This window comes from Medicago sativa, chromosome 2, assembly GCF_051527215.1.
Source record: "Medicago sativa cultivar Bolivia chromosome 2, Bolivia_mono, whole genome shotgun sequence".
Lineage (NCBI taxonomy): Eukaryota > Viridiplantae > Streptophyta > Magnoliopsida > Fabales > Fabaceae > Medicago > Medicago sativa.
In genome coordinates this window covers 78,941,844-78,961,975 of record NC_140750.1, presented here as the reverse complement: position 1 = coordinate 78,961,975, position 20,132 = coordinate 78,941,844, and the positions used below count along the sequence as shown (strand labels likewise).

The following is a 20,132-nucleotide window of genomic DNA, read 5'->3' as shown; positions in this document are numbered from 1 at the left end:
GGCATAGGTGTGTGGCGGCTCTCTAGAGAATGTGCTCAGAATGCAAGGCATGGAGGAGAGAATGGTGGTGGAAGTGTGTAAAAAAAATCCAGTGTGGTGAGAGTATGATAAGTGTGTGTTCTTGATATGATCTATTGGCCAGATACAACTTTCCCATGGTGGGAAAGTTTTATGCTTTCCCATGTTAAATGCCACCTTTGTGATTACCCAGGTTTGAATTTGGAATGTTTCGTTTGTGTGAATTTTAGTTGATGTTTGTCACTCCTGCTTACTACAAAAATAAAATCATTCTAACTAAAATATCATAGTATATCTCAAAATTGAACTTAATAACATTGACCTATCTAATCGTGAAAAATAAGTCATATATTTAAAGACGTTGATATGAAATAAGTTTTAAATAGGTTGACAAATCATACAACACCCAGTAAAAAGTAAACTTAATGTACAAAACATGTTAATAAAGGCTTAAACCTTGAATTTATGGTTTTTTCTAGATTACCCTCTCTTATTTAGAGGGTATTTACCCCTCATGATATCAACCAATCAAAATGTAATATACATTGGCAACATTAAATGTCAATAAATGAGTAATTTTTTTTCTATAAAAAAAATCAATTTTAGGCAACTTTTAATACTTTTAATTTTTATTTAATTATAGACAAGATTACATTATATGTCCTTTATCTTATTTATTTGTAACACTTTGGTCCTTTATCTTTATTTTTTTCCGTTTAGGTCTTTTATCTCTCATAAAAGCACATATACATCCTTTTTCTCATTTTTTATTAAAAAAAATACATAATTTTATTTTTTAAAATATATTTTTATGAAAAATGAAAAAAAAATCCAGAAATATGATGAAGATGTACATCATCTCCATCTTCTTTCTTTGAATCTTCATCATCTTCATTGAATCAGAAAAATTATACACAAATATATCTCCAAATATCATGAATTAATGTTATGTTCACCTCAAATCTTCTTTTAAACACAAAAATCAAAACCCTATAGAAAAGAGATTTAGTTTCATCACAAAAAAAAATTAGTTATATAAATTGTCACACCGTATATTATTATTATTTTCTAACTCAATATTCAAACCCGGCATAAAAATAACCCCAAAATTGAGAGCAGCTTTGCACATCAATTTTGTTGTTTCCAGAACAATCTTAACTTTTGTAAAGCCTAACCCTTCCGTCAGTGACTAAGCCTCCACTATCCTCCTTGCAACATTTGTGAAATTAAGGTTTTGATTTTTGTGTTTAAAAGAAGATTTGAGGTGAATATAACATTAATTCACGATATTTGGAGATATATTTTAGTAGATTTTTTTTTATTTAAAGAAGATGATGAAGATTCAAAGGAAGAAGATGAAGATGATGAACATCTTCATCATATTTCTGGATTTTTTTTTTCATTTTTAATGAAAATATATTTTTAAAAATAAAATTATGTATTTTTTAATAAAAAATGAGAAAAAAGATGTATATGTGCTTTTGAGAGAGATAAAGGACCTAAACGGGAAAAATAAAGATAAATGACCAAATTGTTACAAAAAAATAAGATAAAGGACCTCTAATGTAATCTTGGCTTAATTATATTTAGGTGTTCAATCTTAATTAATTTACACTACAACACTGGCTTAGAACAATTAAAATTTCACATCAAATTTCTTTCATCTGAATGTCCTTAAATTTATCGGTTACATTCATAAAATTTCTTCTTCCCATTTTGATTGTTCAATTTTGTTCTAAACTGCTGCATTTTTCAATTTTCGTGAGAATCGTCGTCGTTCGTTTGATTCCAAATATCGTGAGAATTACTGTTATTTCCAGAACCACGTCAGGTATGGTGAGTTGATTTTTCTTTTTGATTTGATTTTTCTTGGTTGTGAGGTAGTTAATTATAACAATTGAGTAAGTCATCTGTTATACTTTAAGGATTGCTAGCAGGTGTTGCCGCTGTGATGTTTTGGGAGTTTGCTAGCATCTTTTTCGGTTGCTGCTGAAATGGTTATGTCATGAGGCTTTTGTTCTTTTGTTTGGACTTAAAGGCTTTGGCTGATAGGCAGGTCTATGCGTGTTAGCAGATTTTATTAGGTTGGCTGCTTAAATAAAAAAAGTCACGATACCTGACGCGGTTCTAGAAACAACGACAATTCTCACTATAATTTGAACCTGCAGCAGTTTGGAATGACAAAATTGAACAATCAAAATGGGAAGATAACGGAAAAGAAACAAGAATTGATCAATAGGGAAGAATAAAGAAGAAATTTGAATGAAGGAGATGTTTTTGTTCTCACATTCGGGGTTGTGGAATGGAAGAAATTTTATGAATGTAAGTGATGAATTTAAGGACATCCAGATGAAAGAAATTTGATGTAAAAATTTTATTTGTTATAAGTCTTGTAGTGTAAATTAATTAAGATTGAACACCTTAATATAATTAATAAAAGAGTAAATTACACTCTTCTCCCCTCAAAGATTCTTGAATTACACTCCCATCCCCTCTTATGTTAAAATATACACTCCTCTCCCCCCTTATTCCAAACATATTAGAAAACATTTCATTCCCCTCCCTTAAGAGAAGCTTGAATTACATTTCTCTCTCTTCTTATGTTAAAATCTACACTTTACTTCCTCAATATTTTTTTTTAATAATCTAGCAAAAAAAATAAAATAATCTAACACACTTAAATAAATAAAAAAATACCGGGGGTCTATTTTAACATAATCAAAATTTGAATACATATTTTTCGCTATTTTTTATTCACAATTACATTAACATATAGTTTTAAACCCTATTATAAAATATGAAACAACCAAAAAATAAAATTACAATAATTACTAAATACAGTAAAATATGGTTATTTAAAAATTAGTTTTATATTATAAATTATAAACTTAATAGCAAAATATTTAAGTTTAATTACCATTGATATTTAAATTATAAAGAAATGAATTTATTTTTCTTAAATGGTGGTTCAAAATTAGTATATATCATAAAAATATTTATTTATGTTAAAATAGATTAAAGTGTAGTACATATTTAATTATTAAGGGAGATGGTTGTAATTCAAGCATCTTCTAGGGAGAGGAGTGCAGATTTTATTTTTAAAGGGAGGGAAGTGTATATTTTAACATAAGAGTGGAGGGGAGTGTAATTTACTCTAAATAAAAATTAAAAGTATTAAATGTTACCTTATGATTAAGATTAACTTTTTTATTTTTAGAAAAAATTGATTTATTTATTTGACATTTAATGTTGTCTATGCATATTACATTTTGATTGGTTGATATCATGAGAGGGTAAATTACCCCTTAAACAAGAGAGGGTAACGTAGTTCTCTTATCATACTAGACTTAAAGTTGGCAAAACAAAAAAAAAACTAGCTAGGCCTAGTTTATTTTCACCTTTAGGTTCATTCATTTCAAATTTTAAGGGTTAATTAAGTTTTTTATTCCTCTAAATATATCACATTATGTTCTTAGTACGTCCAATTTTTTTCCTCTTCAAACAATGGTCCTTCAAATACTTTCAATCGACAATTTTGATTACTGCTTAATTCTAAATCAAATTATGTGTATCTTTCGAAACTTGAGCTATTTTTGAGTTATCCGTGACCCGGGTTCGAACCCGGAACCTTACAGTTGTGTCACTTGTGTGTGGATTTATTTTCAGTGGATTACCACTTCATCTAAGACAACAAAAAAAAAATATCTTTCTTGCAAAAGTTTAGAACTTTTTAACAATAGATGAATTATACATAAATTTTTATGTTTTTAACGTTTGAAATTCATATTTAATTCATCTTTTTGTTTAAAAATTATAAAGTGGAAGAATTATAAACTTTTGTTGAGTGATGAAGATGATTTGTCGGTGGAAATTTTGGATGTATGCCTAATTAAGGCATAGAATGGGAATTTTGAATGTAACTTCCTTTGCAAGTTTTTCCTTTTCATATCTTGCAACCAGGCTTGAATACATGCTACTACATTCATTCGAGTGTATTCATTGTGAAAATGAGAAATTAAGTGAAGGAAGATCAGCAGATGAATTCAGTGATACATACCATGCCAGATATTCATTCTTTGGCGGTTTGCTTTGAGCAGAAAGGAAAGACTCCTCCTGCAAGAAGCACTACTGCCACAAACACTTTAATCCTATTAGAGATGCTGAGTTTGAGATGAGACTTGATCAATGGAGGCCAAAACCAAAAGGGTAGGAATTGTGTTTTTTTGTTTTTGTTTCTTCTTATACCATGTTTGAGTTCAGTTATTTTCGTCACGCTAAAACAAGCTCACGCTATAAATACCACCATTGGAATCATTCTCAAGGCATCTCATAATCAGTCTAAATCCTAGTTACGATTATTGTACTCACTGCAAGTACAAGTTCATTTATACTCCCTCCGTCCCTATATTTAAACACTCATTTGACTTTATTTTTGTCCCTAAATGTAAACCCCTTTTAAAATTACTAGATGCATTTATTATTTTTTCCTAAACATACCCCTTATTAATACTACTAACTTGTCTTGAAATACGAAAAATCAAATTTAATACACATACATATAAAGGACAATTTGGTAATATTAACACACAAAACAGACACATTAATTACACTGGCAACATTTCTTAAGAAATGTGAAAAATACAAAGGGGGCTTACATACAGGAACGGGGGAGTATAATTCACTTAATTAAAGTTATGAAAAATACAAAGAGGTCTTACATACAGGAACAGAGAGAGTATAATTCAATTAATTAAAGTTATTGTGACATTTGTAACCAAAAATATTAGTATAATTCAATTAATTAAAGTTATTGTGACATTTGTAACCAAAAATATTGTGGCATACCGCAATTACCGGAAAATGGATTATTACATGTGTAATTTACACGTTAAAGGATAGTGTGTTCTCTTATTCATGAATAACACATAAAAGGTGAATTTGAATTTACACGTTAAAGGATAAAGTGTGTTCTCTTATTCATGAAAAACACATAAAAGGTGAATTTGATTTGTGATCGATAACACTTTATATTCGTTTTCCTAAAAAAAAATCACTTTATCTTCGTGTAAATTATTCTATTTCCGCTATCATCGACCGTGTGGACAAAAAGTATTATTCTATTGACAAGTCAAAGTAAAAGTCTGCCCACAAAGCAACCCATGCTTTCCAGAAAAGGATTGGAAATTCGATCTTGAAATGTTCAAACTCAAACGTTGTCCACATAACTAATTACACATATTTCTTCATAACATCCACAACACCTCTCCACCAGCTGACTAAACATCTTAACTCAACTTCAATACCTCCAATAATATGACTATGATGGGAAAAAAGTTGCTAAGCATGTCTATAGCAAAATTTGCTACACCCTTTTTTATCATGATCATGGTTCCAGAAAGTGTTAGTGCTCAAAATTGTGTGTGTGAGGAAGGTTTATGTTGTAGCCAAATTGGGTATTGTGGTAACAGTGATGTATATTGGGGCACAGGGTGCCAACAAGGTCCTTGTCATGCGGGCCAAATTTCACCTAGTACTCCTAGTCCTAGCAATGATGTCAATGTGACTGACATTGTTACACAAGATTTCTTCAATAGTATAATTAATCAAGCTGATTCTAGTTGTGCAGGAAAGAACTTCTATACAAGAGCTGCTTTTCTTGATGCCGTCAATTCTTACAATCACTTTGGAAGGGTAGGTTCTTTGGATGACTCCAAACGCGAGATTGCAGCTGCTTTTGCACATTTCACTCATGAAACTCGAAGTAAGTATTAAATATAACTCATTTAAAAATCAATCACAAGTTTAGTTTTCGTGCATATTGATCACTAAAATTAACAAAATTTTAGAATGGTATTTAAAAATTTAATATTTTCGATCATGTCACTTTCAAGACAATTTCAATGATTAAATTGATTGAACTAAGAACTAACACTAACATAATCAATAATTATTATTTTCAATAATCATTTGAGATTTCAGTTAATCACAAAGATAAAATTGTCAAAACCTTTACAATTTCAATGAATTAAACGGCAAATCCGTTTAATAGGCTTTGATCTCATCCCAAATGCTATGAGAGTACTCAAGCATATTTATACAATTAACAGCTCGTAAACTTGAGCAATGTGGGATAAATAACAAACTACAAAACCAACTTCAACAGAATCAATATTATTAATGAACTTTGATCAGCAATTCAGCTTGGTTAACAGTTGTTTGAGACTAACGAGACCTCATTTAGTTCAGTTCTTGTTCTAGCGTATAAGCTATATATGGTTTGGCTAGGTTTAATTTTGTACACACATACATACATACATCTATAAGACTAATAAGTAAATTTCATTTTTTTTTAAAGCTAAATTAGCCCACCCAAATTGGTATTGAAGAGAATCGAACCTGAGACCTTAAAGAGGAGCACATTCTCAGGTCTCAAGCCAATACCACAAGACCAACCCAAATGGGTTTAAACTTTTTCTTAATCTCCATTTTCTCAGTTTCTCAACATACATAACATGTGAAATTAATGTTGATGCAGATTTTTGCTATATAGAAGAGATTGATGGGGCATCAAAGGACTACTGCGATGAAAGCAACAGAGAGTACCCGTGTGCCCCTAACAAAGGATACTATGGCCGTGGACCGATTCAATTATCTTGGAACTTTAACTACGGACCAGCAGGAAAGGACAATGGTTTTGATGGATTGAACTCTCCTGAAACAGTGGCCAATGACCCTGTAGTGTCCTTCAAGACAGCATTATGGTATTGGATGAATAATGTGCACGGTGTCATCAACCAAGGCTTTGGTGCAACCATTAGTGCTATTAATGGTCGACTTGAATGTGATGGTGCTAACCCAAGCACAGTTCAGGCTCGTGTTGATTATTACACTCAATATTGTAGTGAGTTGGGTGTTGCTCCAGGTGATAAGCTTACTTGCTAAGCTGGTAGTAGCAATCCATACAATAGATTTTATAGTATTTGATTTGATGATTATATATGTAGTAATGAATAAATGATATCATAATGTATACACAATTCAACAATTCAATTTCTCCTTTTACCACTTGACCTCAAAATTTTGCAGTATTCTACTTGTGTAAAAAAAAAAGTACCAGGTTTATATCACACATATATGAACAATCATTGATGTATACTGAGAATTCATATGAGTTTGAACAAACATAGACAATATATACAAAAATACAACCTTAAGAATAAGAATTATAATTTAATTTATGCGGATAAACCAAGAAAAATAGAAAGAGCAACACCGATGGAGTAAGCTCCAACGAAACTCCCAAGCAGCACAGGACCAGATCTTGCAACAGCACCAATTCCAACGATTCCAGCAACACCAACAGGAACTCTTACGATCAAGGCTTTACCAGCAGAAGCCAAAACAGCGTCAGTGTAAAGACACCGAGCCCATTCCTTGAAAACCGGAAGTCGAAGGACGCTGTCGCGGTTGTGATCGGAAGGAAGGACACGGCGGAGTGTGGAGTCAACTTGGGTTCGATCGGGAGGAGATGGGACCCAGTTGTGGATGAGGGGGTGGTTGATGAGGAGGGTGTGGATTTGATCGGAAGCGGTTTTGAGTTGGTAGGGTAAGACTCCTTCGAAGGCGTGTTGTGTTAGGGAGAGGCAGTGGATGAAGGTTGTGTCGCAGGCTGAGTTGAATTCGGGGGAGGTTTGGAAAGTGTTGTTTACTCTCTTTGATGCTGAACACCCCATCTTTCTTTTTTGATCAGTTCCTCTCAACTCGATTCAATTTCAACTCATCAATGGGATTTTAATTTAAGGAACCAAACAAGATAAATAGATACTTCATCCAACAAAATTAAGTATGGGTCTCATTTTTTTTTTTTTAGGGAATATGGGTCTCATGTTAATTCTAATGAATTGATTTTATAAAATTGATTTTGTCTGAAATGAGTTGTAGAGTCAAATATATAAATGGTATTGTTAACGAGTGTTTTCACTGTTCAGGTATTAAGCATTCATTCTTTAATCAAAAAATGATTTTTTTTTTAAAAGTAAAAAAAATTCTATTTCCAATGCAATAGATGCAAAACTTTCATAAAATATTATCACTTTGGGTGCTTAAAGAATGATCCGGAGGTACTCGTTAACATTTCTCATATAAAAAATTAGGTATGGGTCTCATCATTAGTTCAATTGAAATTAAAGATCAAATGTAACCTCTTTTTCGTTGCTTTGAGACTCTATGATGGTCTTGGCTATCAATATCTAAACATGACATCGTATTGGGTCTTGGCCCAATTCGAAATAGTTGGCTCCCAAGTCATCATCTCATGACAAAAGAAGACACTTGTAGTAGTAGTAGTTGAGGAACACCAAAATGATCCGCACTTACATTTAAAGGCATGGTGTTGAGAAACATGGCATCCATGGAAAAATGGAGAGAAAACTATGTGAAACTTTGTATTGATATTATTGAACAATCTTACAAATGAGAAAGTTGCAATAAAAGAGTACATCAAAGCCTATTTATATGAATCCACTAACTAGTAACTAACACTTCTTATCACTAGCTCTAACTAACTTCATACTTGACTATTAAGTAACAACTACACCAACTACTAACTATCATTATTCTTAATAGCCTCCCTCAAACTCAAGGTAAGAGAACTCTTAGCTTGAGTTTGGAGTACAAAAGTAACATCAAACAACAACAAAAAGATAGACAAATGTGACAGTATCATCAAAATAAAACTTCTGCCATGTACACTATCTTCAAAAGGAACACTTCTGCAATGTTGACATAGCCATAACAAGGACAGTAGACAACCAATACCTATCAAGTCTGAAACACCAAGCATGAATAAAAGAACCAACATCAAGGGAATAAAATCTCTTTCCTTCAGCTATTGATCCCTCAACAAAATCACTCCATCTTTCCCACCAGAAGCATAGAGAGAACCATCAGTACATATCCAGACAATGAGAGGAAATCTGAGCAAATCAGGAACCTATGAATCAAAATGCTTAACCATTGAGTAGAAGCCACAAACACAGGCTTAACCACTTAATAGAAGCTACCATCATCAAAGTCATAAGGCCAAAACTTAATCATCAAGCAAAAGCCATAACTCAAGGCTTAATCACTTGGAGGAAACAACCATGCTTAACCACCATAAGGCAGAAGCTAACATAAATGCTTAACCATCTATGACAGAAGCATCAGGCTTAACCATCATGGACAGAAGCTCAACCATAAATGCTTAACCATCTATGACAGAAGCATCATGCTTAACCATCATAGACAGAAGCTAAAGACAACAAGCCAATTAAGGCAAAAGCTTAACCACCTAACAAAGGCAGAAGCAACCATCTACAAAGAAGAAAAATAGTTCCAGAAAGGAATGGATTACCAAATGAATTAAAACGTGCATAATCAAAGCTCCCAAAGATCTTGAAAATTCCAATTTTCACAAAATGCATCCTTTGCACCATAACAAAATAACCTTCGTGTTACACCAAACCAAAACGCGATTCTGTATAAACTTTCACTGAACCACAAACAATATCTCAAAACTTCATCAAAACACAGGGGTTAATCCCATAACAGAATCATGAACCAAGAACCAATATGTTTTCAGTGAGGACTTTCCACAAGCATCTTGTGATCACAATGTGTTATACCCTAATTTTGGACCTAAAAATACTAACTCAATTTTTCTTTTCTTGCATTACAAGCTATTTGAACTATCTCTGATCAGTTGCATCTTTCTCTGCATTTTATTTCAATTGTTATTTGCAAAATTCACATGTAAGGGTATTTTGGTCATTTCCTATGTCAAGTGTCTCTCAGTCTTTCAAAATTTTGTTTGAAGTCCTTTCAAGTAGTGTGAATAAGTCTTTGTTTCATTCTATGTCAAAATCCATTTCAAAATTTGCATCTGAAGTCATCTTTGAGTCAATTTTGCCCCTAAAGGGCATTTTAGTCTTTTCAAATGTCAAGTCACTGTTTAAATCCTAGAAGTTGTCTCTGAGTCTTTTAATCTTGCTTGTATAAGTCTTTGTTTCATTTTCCTTGTTAAAAATCCATTTTAATTTGCATCTGAGTCATTTTTAGTCGTTTTTAGCCCTAGGGGCATTTTGGTCATTTCACACGAAATTTCGGCAGAGAGAGGTTACTTTAAAGTACCTCATTTAGGCCATTGGTTCGTTTTAGTCCGTTTTGTCAATTTTATTCGTTCCACTTTACGTTATTTTCCAATTACCAATTTTAATTCATTTTATTTTTTATTTTTAGTCCTAAAATTCCTAAAAATTGTCTTTTAGTCCTTTTGTCCAAGTCATCAGGTCTGTACACGTGTCAGTTGCTCATTTGTCCATCTGTCCAAAAGTTTGTTACAAGGTCCAGTACAGGTGGCAATATTCTATTGGTCCAGAAGCTACACTTGGCAGCCTATAAAAGGCCCCAATCATTGCAGTGCCATTCAGATTCCAACACCTCATCACAAACACTTCACAATTTCTCTCTCTGCTCAGAACAGATCAAAACCGTAACAAACTCTCAAAAAAACTCAAGAACATGATGAACAAGTTCATCATCTTCAAACCCTAACCACTTTTCCAGAATCACAATACACACAAATCCTTTCAAATTCGCACCAATTTCCATCGATTCAGCCACAAGCAAAACGAATTCAGCAAACATTTCACCAAATCAGCCCTAATTCAACAAGTATTGAAGGTTCTCAGTGATTCTTTTCCAAGAATCATCATCATCGAACCGTTCTCTCGCAATTCAAGCATATCTGCGATCACGAGAGAAAGAGATCGAGGAAGAGAAGAAGAGGATCGCAGAAGCCAGCACAGAAGCACAACAAAATCTGAAACCCTAGGGTTTCAACACAAGAACTGAAGCATCAACGCAAGAGCGCAAAGAAGAGAAGCAGATCGAAAAGTTCACAGAAGTCAAAAGAAGAAAAACCTCCGAAGAGTTCGTCCTCTCTCTCGTTCAGGTACCAAATCTTTCTTCCCATCCTGTTTTCGCTCTTTCGTTATCAATCATAGCAACTTGTTTCATATACGTGCTTTTTCTTCGCAAATCGACGTAGAAAGGAGTGTCACAGAAAATCTTTCTTCAAAAACATCGTTTGAAAAGAGCTAAAAGCAAAAGAATATCAACGTCGTGTTTAATTTTTCCCCGATCTACGTCGATTTGCAAGTCCTTTGAAAAAATGAGCCTCGAAATCGAAGAGAGGAGGTCAGGAGCTATAGAAACATGTGTTTAAGTCTGAGTTCTGGGCGGTTTAGGGCTCCGACGCGGCGGCGCCACCGCCGGCCACCGCGTCGGAGGAAGGTTGAAGATGACCGGCCTTAGGTCGGAGAAGAGAGAGTCTGCAGACTCTCTCTCTCTAAGAACTTTGTAGAGAGAGAAAGAAGTGAGGATTGTGAGGGATTCCTTTGTATTTTGCTTATATACTAGCTCTGTGATTCCACGCGCGCGCGTGCACTGCAGGTCCATGTTCCCCTTGCTTTGAAGCCGTTGGATCTAGGGTTTTAGAGGTTCTGGATCGATCCAACGCCTCCAAGGCCCTTGGATGATCCAGATCCAACCTGTGTTTGGGCCTGGGTCGTTTCTTTGGGTTTTTCTGTATTTTGCTTGTTTTCTTGCTATTTGTCGCACAGTCTTGTGTTTTCACACCCTCACCAGTCCAAATTTCTTCACAAAAATTTCTAATATTTTTTCTAATGTGTTCTTGATATTTTCTTTAACATTTTTGTGATATTTTTTTTGTGCTAAAGCCTCTGAAAAATAATTGAATCTTTTTTTCTTATTTTTGTTAGAATTAATAATTTTCTTGCATTTTTTTAGTCCAAAAAACCTTTAAAAAATTTCCTAAAAAATTCATATAGGTTTCTTGATAATTTTGTAGCATTTTGTGGTAATTTTTACATGTCAAAATTGGTTAAAAAATTAGGTGTCAATTTTCTTGCTATTTTTGTTATATTTTGTGCTAAAAATAAGTGGATCTTTGCTTGATTTTAATCCAAATATCTTGATGAATATTGGTGACCTATGCCACTTGAATTCATAGGATTTTAGCTACTGTTTGTGTTTAATTTTGTTGCATAATTGTGAATTTTGGTAGGTTACTTAGCTTACAAGTCATTAAGTAGTTAAATAATGTAAATATGTTTCAAAACTTGTTTTAAAATGTCAAGTAGATCAAGTAGCCTTAATTCCCATTCCAAGCTTGTTTCTAAACTTTAAAAATGTAATTGGAATGTGAGGATTATAGGTCACTTGGTTCTTGCATTTTATGAACAAATTTTGGCCATGTTTGCACTTATTTTCTACCTTTTTACATTCTAATATTTCTCTTACTTCATTTCTTTGATATTGCCTTATGCCACTAATCTTTTCCTTTCATATTTCATATTCACCATAAGCATCATCATTACATCCCATTTTCATCTCTATTTTCTTTCTTGCAATTTAATTTGTACCAAAAGTTAGAATGTAAACACTTAGGAAATTTTGTAATATTCTTTCATGCTTTTAATTTCTTGGCAAAGAGGCCATAGAATGTATCTAGGTATGATGTAAAGGACAATGGACTCTAAAAATGTACACCGACACAAGCACCGACACATGCACACACATCACTATATAGCTAGAATATGCATGTTTAGATATATGCTTAGGATTGTATGTTTAGATGAATGCCTAGGACTTATACTTAGAAAAAACCCATTTTTCAAACAAATGTGAACAACTTCACTCAAACCTTTTCCAAATAAACCTTGGGATCCAATATCCCATTGAATTTTCTTTTCCTTTTTCTTAATCAAATTTCAATGAAAATAATCAAACTTTGACTTCTTTTGCAATTCACTAATCCAACCTCACTATTTCCTAATCTCATGCCCTTGAGGCCTCTTTCTATTCTTCAAAATCCAATTTTCAAACTTAAAATCAACCAACAAAAACAAAAACATTTTTGAGAGAGAACTACGGTGGATTTGATCCCTTAATCGGGTACGTAGGCAAGGAATCAAAATTCCTTCAATTCGACTAAAATAAAAATCCAAAAACATTCTTCTCCCTCCAATTCTTCACTTAGAACATTCTTAGGTTTAATAAACATTTCCAAATAGCATTTAAAAATAAAGCGCGCGCGTAGAAATTAAAGACGGTTCCTATAGGATACTATAGTCGTTATGGGTGCCTAACACCTTCCCGTAGCGAAAACAACTCCCGGACCTCGATTCTCAAGGGTTTTGCTTACTTTTTCCCTTCCCAAGAAAAAATGAGATATCAAAGGTTAGAAAGGTTCAAACGTAATCAATGTTTGACACCCGAAAACCAAGATAAAACAGCTGGCGACTTCACTGGGGAGATTCGAGAGTTACGCCTAGTCTTTATTTCCACGCTTGCGCTTGTATTTTTACTTGCTTCTTTTACTTGCTTTCCTATGTGAATAAATGTTTAATTTCTTGCAAACGTGTGGGGTGAGAATATCAAAAGTCCTGCACCCGGGCTGAGTGAACTTAGGATTTAGGAGGGATATAATCGACAATTCATTCCGGGGGTTGCCTCGTGTTTTGGATTATGCGATCAATCCCACATAGCTGAGGCATTTTGGAGGTGATGTTGTCGGCGCGGGTTGTCGCGTTTAGGCACTTTGCTTCTAATTGTTCTATGACGCTATGAACCGTAGATAACCAAACCCATCCATGGCCATTTTCTAGGACGTAGTGCGGAGGCTAAACCGAGTGTCGTCTCGAGTTTTAGTCGTCACGCGATACTACACTCAAGTTAGACCTTCCACGTATAATCATGGAGCGAGAGTTGTCTCGTGACACCATGAGATACGTCGGAGAGGTTGCAACTTGGGAACCTTTTTAGAACCCGGTTACTATTATCCTAAAACCCTAGTTTCACCGGACACCGTGTCCACCCATGACTCCTCGACTTTGAACTTCAAACCCACCATGTTTTCTCCGAACTTGAGCATAATCATGCATCCATGCATACATGCATACATGCATAAACTTTTGCCATGCATTGTTATTGAAGGGCTTAGACAAGTTGAATTTGTAAACATTGTAGGATGAAGATGACTAAGTCCTACAAGTTCAAGGAAGTGGATTTGGCTAGTTTGAGAGATTTGGCACTCAAGATTGAGGATCCGACTGGTTTCCGACACCGTTACGGGGCTTTACTTCCTATTCTCCATACTAATGTGGATGAGAAGCTTGTGCACACTCTAGTGCAATTCTATGATCCGGGGTGTCGGTGCTTCACCTTTCCAGACTTTCAGTTGGTGCCTACTCTAGAGGCTTATTCTTCCTTGACAGGTCTATCTATTGCTAAGGGGATACCTTTCTCAGGACCTGAAAATTCTCTTCCTCCATTGGTTATTGCTAAGGATCTCTATCTCAAGACCACCGATGTCTCCAAGAATCTTGTCACTAAGGCATATATCCGAGGGTTCACTTCAGAGTATCTTCTTGGGAAAGCCAACCTCAATACCACTTGTCAGGACACTCTTGAGGCTATTCTTGCACTTCTCATCTATGGGCTTATTCTCTTTCCGAACCTTGATGGCTTCGTGGACATGAATGCTATTATGATCTTCCACTCCAAGAATCCGGTTCCTACTTTGCTAGCTGACACATACCATGCTATTCACGATCGTTCCAGCAAAGGTCGTGGATACATTTTTTGTTGTGTGCCTCTCCTCTACAGGTGGTTTATTTCGCACCTTCCGCAGTCTTTCCACGACAATCCGAGGAATTGGTCTATTTCACAGAGGATTATGGCTCTCACTCCTAATGAAGTGGTTTGGCTCACTCCCGCTTCTAGGGTCAAGGAAATCATCTTTGGTGGTGGAAAGTTTCTTAATATACCTCTTCTTGGTACCCGGGGTGGAATCAACTATAACCCGGAGCTTGCTTTGCGACAGTTTGGTTTCCCGATGAAAGATAAACCCATCAATCTTGCTACGGCTCCTTACTTCTTTCACTACTCCAATGCTCCCACCGGAATTAGAAAGGATTTCATGCAAGCTTGGACCAAGCTTCGGAAGAAAGAGGTGAAGCATATGGGTGTAAGGTCCGGTATTGCTCATGAGGCCTATACACAGTGGGTGATAAGCCGAGCTGAGGAGATTGGTATGCCTTACCCCTCTATGAGATATGTGTCTGCAACTGTTCCTACCATGCCTTTGCCTCTACTCCCACCTACCCAGGAGATGTATCAGGAGCATCTAGCTATGGAGAGTCGGGAGAAGCATCAGTGGAGATCTAGATACTATGAGGCTGAGAACTTGATCATGACTTTGGATGGAAAGGGTGAGCAGCAGACTCATGAGGTCTTGACGCTGAAGAAGGAGTTAGCTAAGGCTAAGAGAGAGATTGAGGAGAAAGATAGACTGCTTATGAGGGACTCCAAGAGAGTTAGGGGTGCCCGTGACTTCTATGCACGATACTGCGACTATGAGTCTGAGTCTGAGGATGATGCTTCCACTTCCTATGCTTGAGGATTGCCATTTTCTGTTGTTATTTCCATTTGCTTATGTTGAAATTGCCTTGTAAAACTATATGTTGGTTGTTTGTTTCCCGTTTATGTCAATTGTCGTTTAGTAATGTTTACAAGTTTATAATTTGTCTAAAACCCTTCGATAACATAAAAAGAGTCTTTTTTGCATGCATTTACACATCTCATGCATCATATGCATTCATTGACCACAAAGAACTTCTCTCGTGCTCATTGCCTCCTGGTTTTGTCCGCCGCGGTCTGAAAGGTGGCTCGTGTTCGCAAAGTCTACCAACCAGATAGAATTCATCAGACAAGATTTCACAAGAGAAGGATGATGGCTAATTTTGAAGAAAATGCTCAGCTCCGTGCCGAATTGGCTGCTATGAAAGAAGATTTGGCTAAGGCACATGACGCTATGTCCGCTATGATGGCTTCACAAGAACAACCAGCCACTTCTGTTCCAGTTACTGCTGAGGTGATTCCCTCTATCCCACTATCTACTATGGCTACTGATGCTCGTTTTGTTATGCCCAACGGCCGTCCTTACGGACTCCCACCTTTCTACTCTCCTAATACTGCTGCTGGTGTCTCTGGTTTTGCTGGTCAAGGACAGATTCCTGTGTCTACTGCTATGCCTCAAGTAACCACTGTTGTTACCGACCCTATTGTACACACTGTGCAACAGGTGATTGATGTTGATACTCCGCGTGGACAAGATCCCGCAATGGAAGCTATGAAGAGACAGTTAAGGGAGTTGGCTGGAGAACTCCGTGAGGTCAAGGCTAGCCGAGGAAACAATGGTGCTCCTGCTAAAACTCGTGATCTGTGCTTGGTATCCCGATTTGAGGTTCCTAAGAAATTCAAAGAGCCAGAATTTGACAAGTACAATGGGACTTCTTGCCCACACAACCATGTTATCCGGTATGTCCGAAAGATGGCTAACTATGCCGACAATGATGCACTGATGATCCATTGCTTTCAGAGTAGCTTGACAGATGATGCAGCAGATTGGTACACTAGTCTGAGCAAAGACAACATTCATACCTTTGAGGAACTTGCTGCTGCCTTTGAAGGACAATATGAATTCAATACCCGTCTGAGGCCAAACAGGGACTCTCTTAAAGCCCTATCTCAGAAATCAGATGAAACATTCCGTGAATACGCTCAAAGGTGGAGAGGGGCAGCTGCCCGTGTTTCTCCTCGACTTGATGAGGAAGAGTTGACACAAACATTCCTGAAGACTCTGAAGAAGGAATATAAAGAAAGGATGATAGTCTCTGCTCCAAACAATTTCTCTGATATGGTTACAATGGGAACTCGACTAGAAGAGGCTGTCCGAGATGGTATTATTGTCCTTGAGAAGGGTGAATCTTCAACCAGTGCACCAAAGAAGTACGGTAATGGTCATCACAAGAGAAAAGAATCTGATGTGGGAATGGTGTCTGGTAATCCATCTGCAGCAGCCATGCAACTACCTCTGCCTTATCACTACATGCAATACTCTCAACATCCTTTCTTCCCACCATTCTACCAGCAATACCCTCTGCCATCAGGTCAACCACCAATGCCCGTCAATGCCATTCCTCAGCAAGTACAACAACAACCTCCTGCTCAACAGCAACGGCAGCAACAACAGGGTCCCCGATCCAAGCCTTCTTTTCCACCAATACCAATGTCGTATGGTGAGCTGCTCCCAACTCTGCTGGCCAAGGGGCACTGTGTCACTAGACCAGGCAAGCCTCCGCCTAATCCATTACCTCCCAGGTTCCGTCAGGACTTAACATGTGAATTTCATCAGGGTGCTCAAGGCCATGATATTGAAGGTTGCTTTGCTCTGAAATACATTGTGAAAGACCTGATAGAAAAGGGACGTTTGACTTTTGAGAATAGTGTTCCTCATGTCCTTGACAACCCGCTTCCAAACCATGCTGCTGTCAATATGATTGAGGCCTTTGAAAGGATTCCCGTTCCTCAAGAGGATCCCGTGTTGGATGTCCGCAATGTTGTTACTCCCTTGGTGCCATTACATGTCAAGCTTTGCCAGGCTTCTCTATTCAAACACGATCATGCTTCCTGTTTAGAATGTCTGCAGAATCCTATGGGCTGCTGTGTGGTACAAGGTGATATCCAGAGCCTGATGGATGACAAACACTTGATCGTCAGTGATGTATGTGTGATTGTGCCAGTGTTCCATGATTCTCCTGTTGAAAGTACAAAGAATGTTGAGCCTTTGGTGATCAGGCTACCTGGTCCGGTATCTTATACCTCTACCAAAACAATTCCCTACAAATACAATGCAACCATGGTTGAAAATGGGGTGGAAGTACCTCTGGTATCCCCAGCTACAATTGACAATGTTGCCGGTGAAATTACAGCTCTCAGAAGCGGGAAAGTCCGTCCACCTTTGTTTCAAAGACAGGTGGTCACACCCATTGCTACGGTAACTCCACCAGTCGCTCCTCCTGTTGACAAGAACACCGGCCCAGCAGGCCAATCCATTGAAGAGTCCAATCTGGACGAAATCCTGAGGCTTATCAAGAAAAGTGACTATAAGATTGTTGATCAGCTACTACAAACCCCATCAAAGATATCAATTTTGTCTCTGCTCATGAGCTCGGAAGCTCACAGAAAGGTGTTGATGAAGATACTTGAACAAGCTTATGTTGACCACGAAGTCTCTGTAGATCAGTTTGATGGGATAGTGAGCAATATTACTGCCTGCAACAACTTGGGGTTTGGTGATGATGAGCTCCCCGAAGCAGGGAAACGCCACAACTTGGCTCTACATATCTCGGTGCATTGTGGGTCTGACCTGATATCCAACGTGTTGGTAGACACTGGATCATCTCTGAACGTAATGCCTGAATCAACGCTAAGGCAATTGAGCCATCATGGAATTTCTCTGAGGGGTAGCAGCTATCTGGTTAAAGCTTTTGATGGATCCCGCAAAGATGTTCTCGGGGAAGTGGACTTGCCAATTACCATTGGTCCCGAGACATTTCAAATAACTTTCCAAGTCATGGACATCAATGCTTCTTACAGCTGTCTCCTCGGAAGACCATGGATCCATGACGCTGGAGCAGTAACTTCCACTTTGCATCAGAAGCTCAAGTTCATGAAGAATGGTAAGGTTGTCACTGTATATGGTGAGGAGGCATTTCTGGTTAGCCAAATATCATCATTCTCTTGTGTTGAAGCAGGGTCCGCTGAAGGGACGTCGTTTCAAGGATTGACTGTTGAGGGTGCAGAGCCCCGGAGGGCTGGTGCTAGCATGGCCTCACTGAAAGATGCCCAGAAGGCTGTCCAGGCAGGGCAAGCTGCTGGCTGGGGCAAGGTAATTCAGATCTTAGAAAACAAGCGCAAAGAGGGCCTTGGATTCTCCCCGACATCTGCTGTTTCAAAGGGAACTTTCTACAGTGCTGGGTTCATCAATGCTATTACTGAAGATGCTGCTGGAGGTGGTTACGTGCCTACCTTTGTTATACCAGGAGGCACTGTGAGAAATTGGGAAGCCATTGATGTTCCTTTAGTCATGCATGCTTCCATGTAATGTGTTTTGTTGCTCATGTCTTTTGTTTTCAAAATAACAATCCTTTCGCTCTGCCCAAGGCGAAAGTGATATCATTGTAAGGGCGTGTTTGTTTCGGCATTGCCGTTATCAATAAAAGTTGTCGTTTTTCTCACGACTCTTTGTTTTTTTTTAGTGCCTTTTTCTTGGAAATAATGGTAATGCCAGAAAAAACCAAAACATCTGTATTTTTCTTATTAATTTCAAAAATCTGCATAGAAAAAACATTTTTCTAAAAATCATCCCAATCATATTATGCAGATTGAACCATAATAAACCCGTTGAACACAGTGACCCTATGGTTCCTCCAAATTTTGAATTCCCTGTATATGAAGCTGAAGATGAGGATGATGATTATGAAGAGATACCGTATGAGATCACTCGACTGCTTGAGCAAGAAAGAAAAGCCATTCAGCCTCACCAGGAAGAGATTGAACTCATCAACCTGGGTACTGAAGAGAACAAGCGAGAGATCAAGATTGGTGCTGCACTCGAGCCAGAGGTGAAAAAGAAGATCATTCAGCTTCTCCATGATTATCCAGATGTCTTTGCATGGTCCTATGAAGATATGCCGGGTCTAGATCCCAAGATTGTGGAACATCGGATACCGACAAGACCTGAATGTCCTCCTGTCAAACAGAAATTGAGAAGGTCTCGTCCAGACATGGCTCTTAAGATCAAGGCTGAGGTACAGAAGCAAATTGATGCGGGTTTCCTCATGACAGCTGAGTATCCTGAGTGGATTGCCAACATCGTACCAGTACCAAAGAAAGATGGGAAAGTTCGAATGTGTGTTGATTATAGAGATCTGAATAAAGCCAGTCCGAAAGATAACTTCCCATTGCCTCATATTGATGTGCTTGTTGACAGTACTGCTCAATCCAAAGTGTTCTCCTTCATGGATGGTTTCTCTGGCTATAACCAGATACGAATGTCACCTGAAGATAGAGAAAAGACGTCCTTCATTACTCCGTGGGGAACGTTCTGTTATAAAGTGATGCCGTTTGGCTTGATAAATGCTGGT

At 37.1% G+C, this 20,132-nt stretch overlaps 2 protein-coding genes and 1 long non-coding RNA gene across 3 annotated transcripts; 2 read left to right on the top strand and 1 right to left on the bottom strand.

Annotated features, from left to right (window-relative positions):
- The first annotated feature begins 1,646 nt into the window (after positions 1 to 1,646).
- On the top strand, positions 1,647 to 2,475 carry LOC146951125 (uncharacterized). The gene is made up of 2 exons (XR_015025496.1): positions 1,647 to 1,849; positions 1,944 to 2,475. It is a non-coding gene; the product is annotated as an uncharacterized LOC146951125 (long non-coding RNA).
- Positions 2,476 to 5,219: 2,744 nt separating this feature from the next.
- LOC146951124 (endochitinase PR4-like) lies at positions 5,220 to 7,085 on the top strand. Its single transcript, XM_085747088.1, has 2 exons — positions 5,220 to 5,779; positions 6,554 to 7,085. Exons 1-2 carry the CDS (start codon positions 5,332 to 5,334, stop codon positions 6,958 to 6,960), a joined length of 855 nt encoding a protein of 284 aa, XP_085603214.1. The 5' UTR covers positions 5,220 to 5,331; the 3' UTR covers positions 6,961 to 7,085.
- A 69-nt stretch (positions 7,086 to 7,154) lies between these two features.
- On the bottom strand, positions 7,155 to 7,855 carry LOC146951123 (uncharacterized). Its single transcript, XM_085747089.1, has one exon. The coding sequence runs from the start codon at positions 7,749 to 7,751 to the stop codon at positions 7,254 to 7,256; it is 498 nt and encodes a 165-aa protein (XP_085603215.1). The 5' UTR covers positions 7,752 to 7,855; the 3' UTR covers positions 7,155 to 7,253.
- Between the last annotated feature and the right edge of the window lie 12,277 nt (positions 7,856 to 20,132).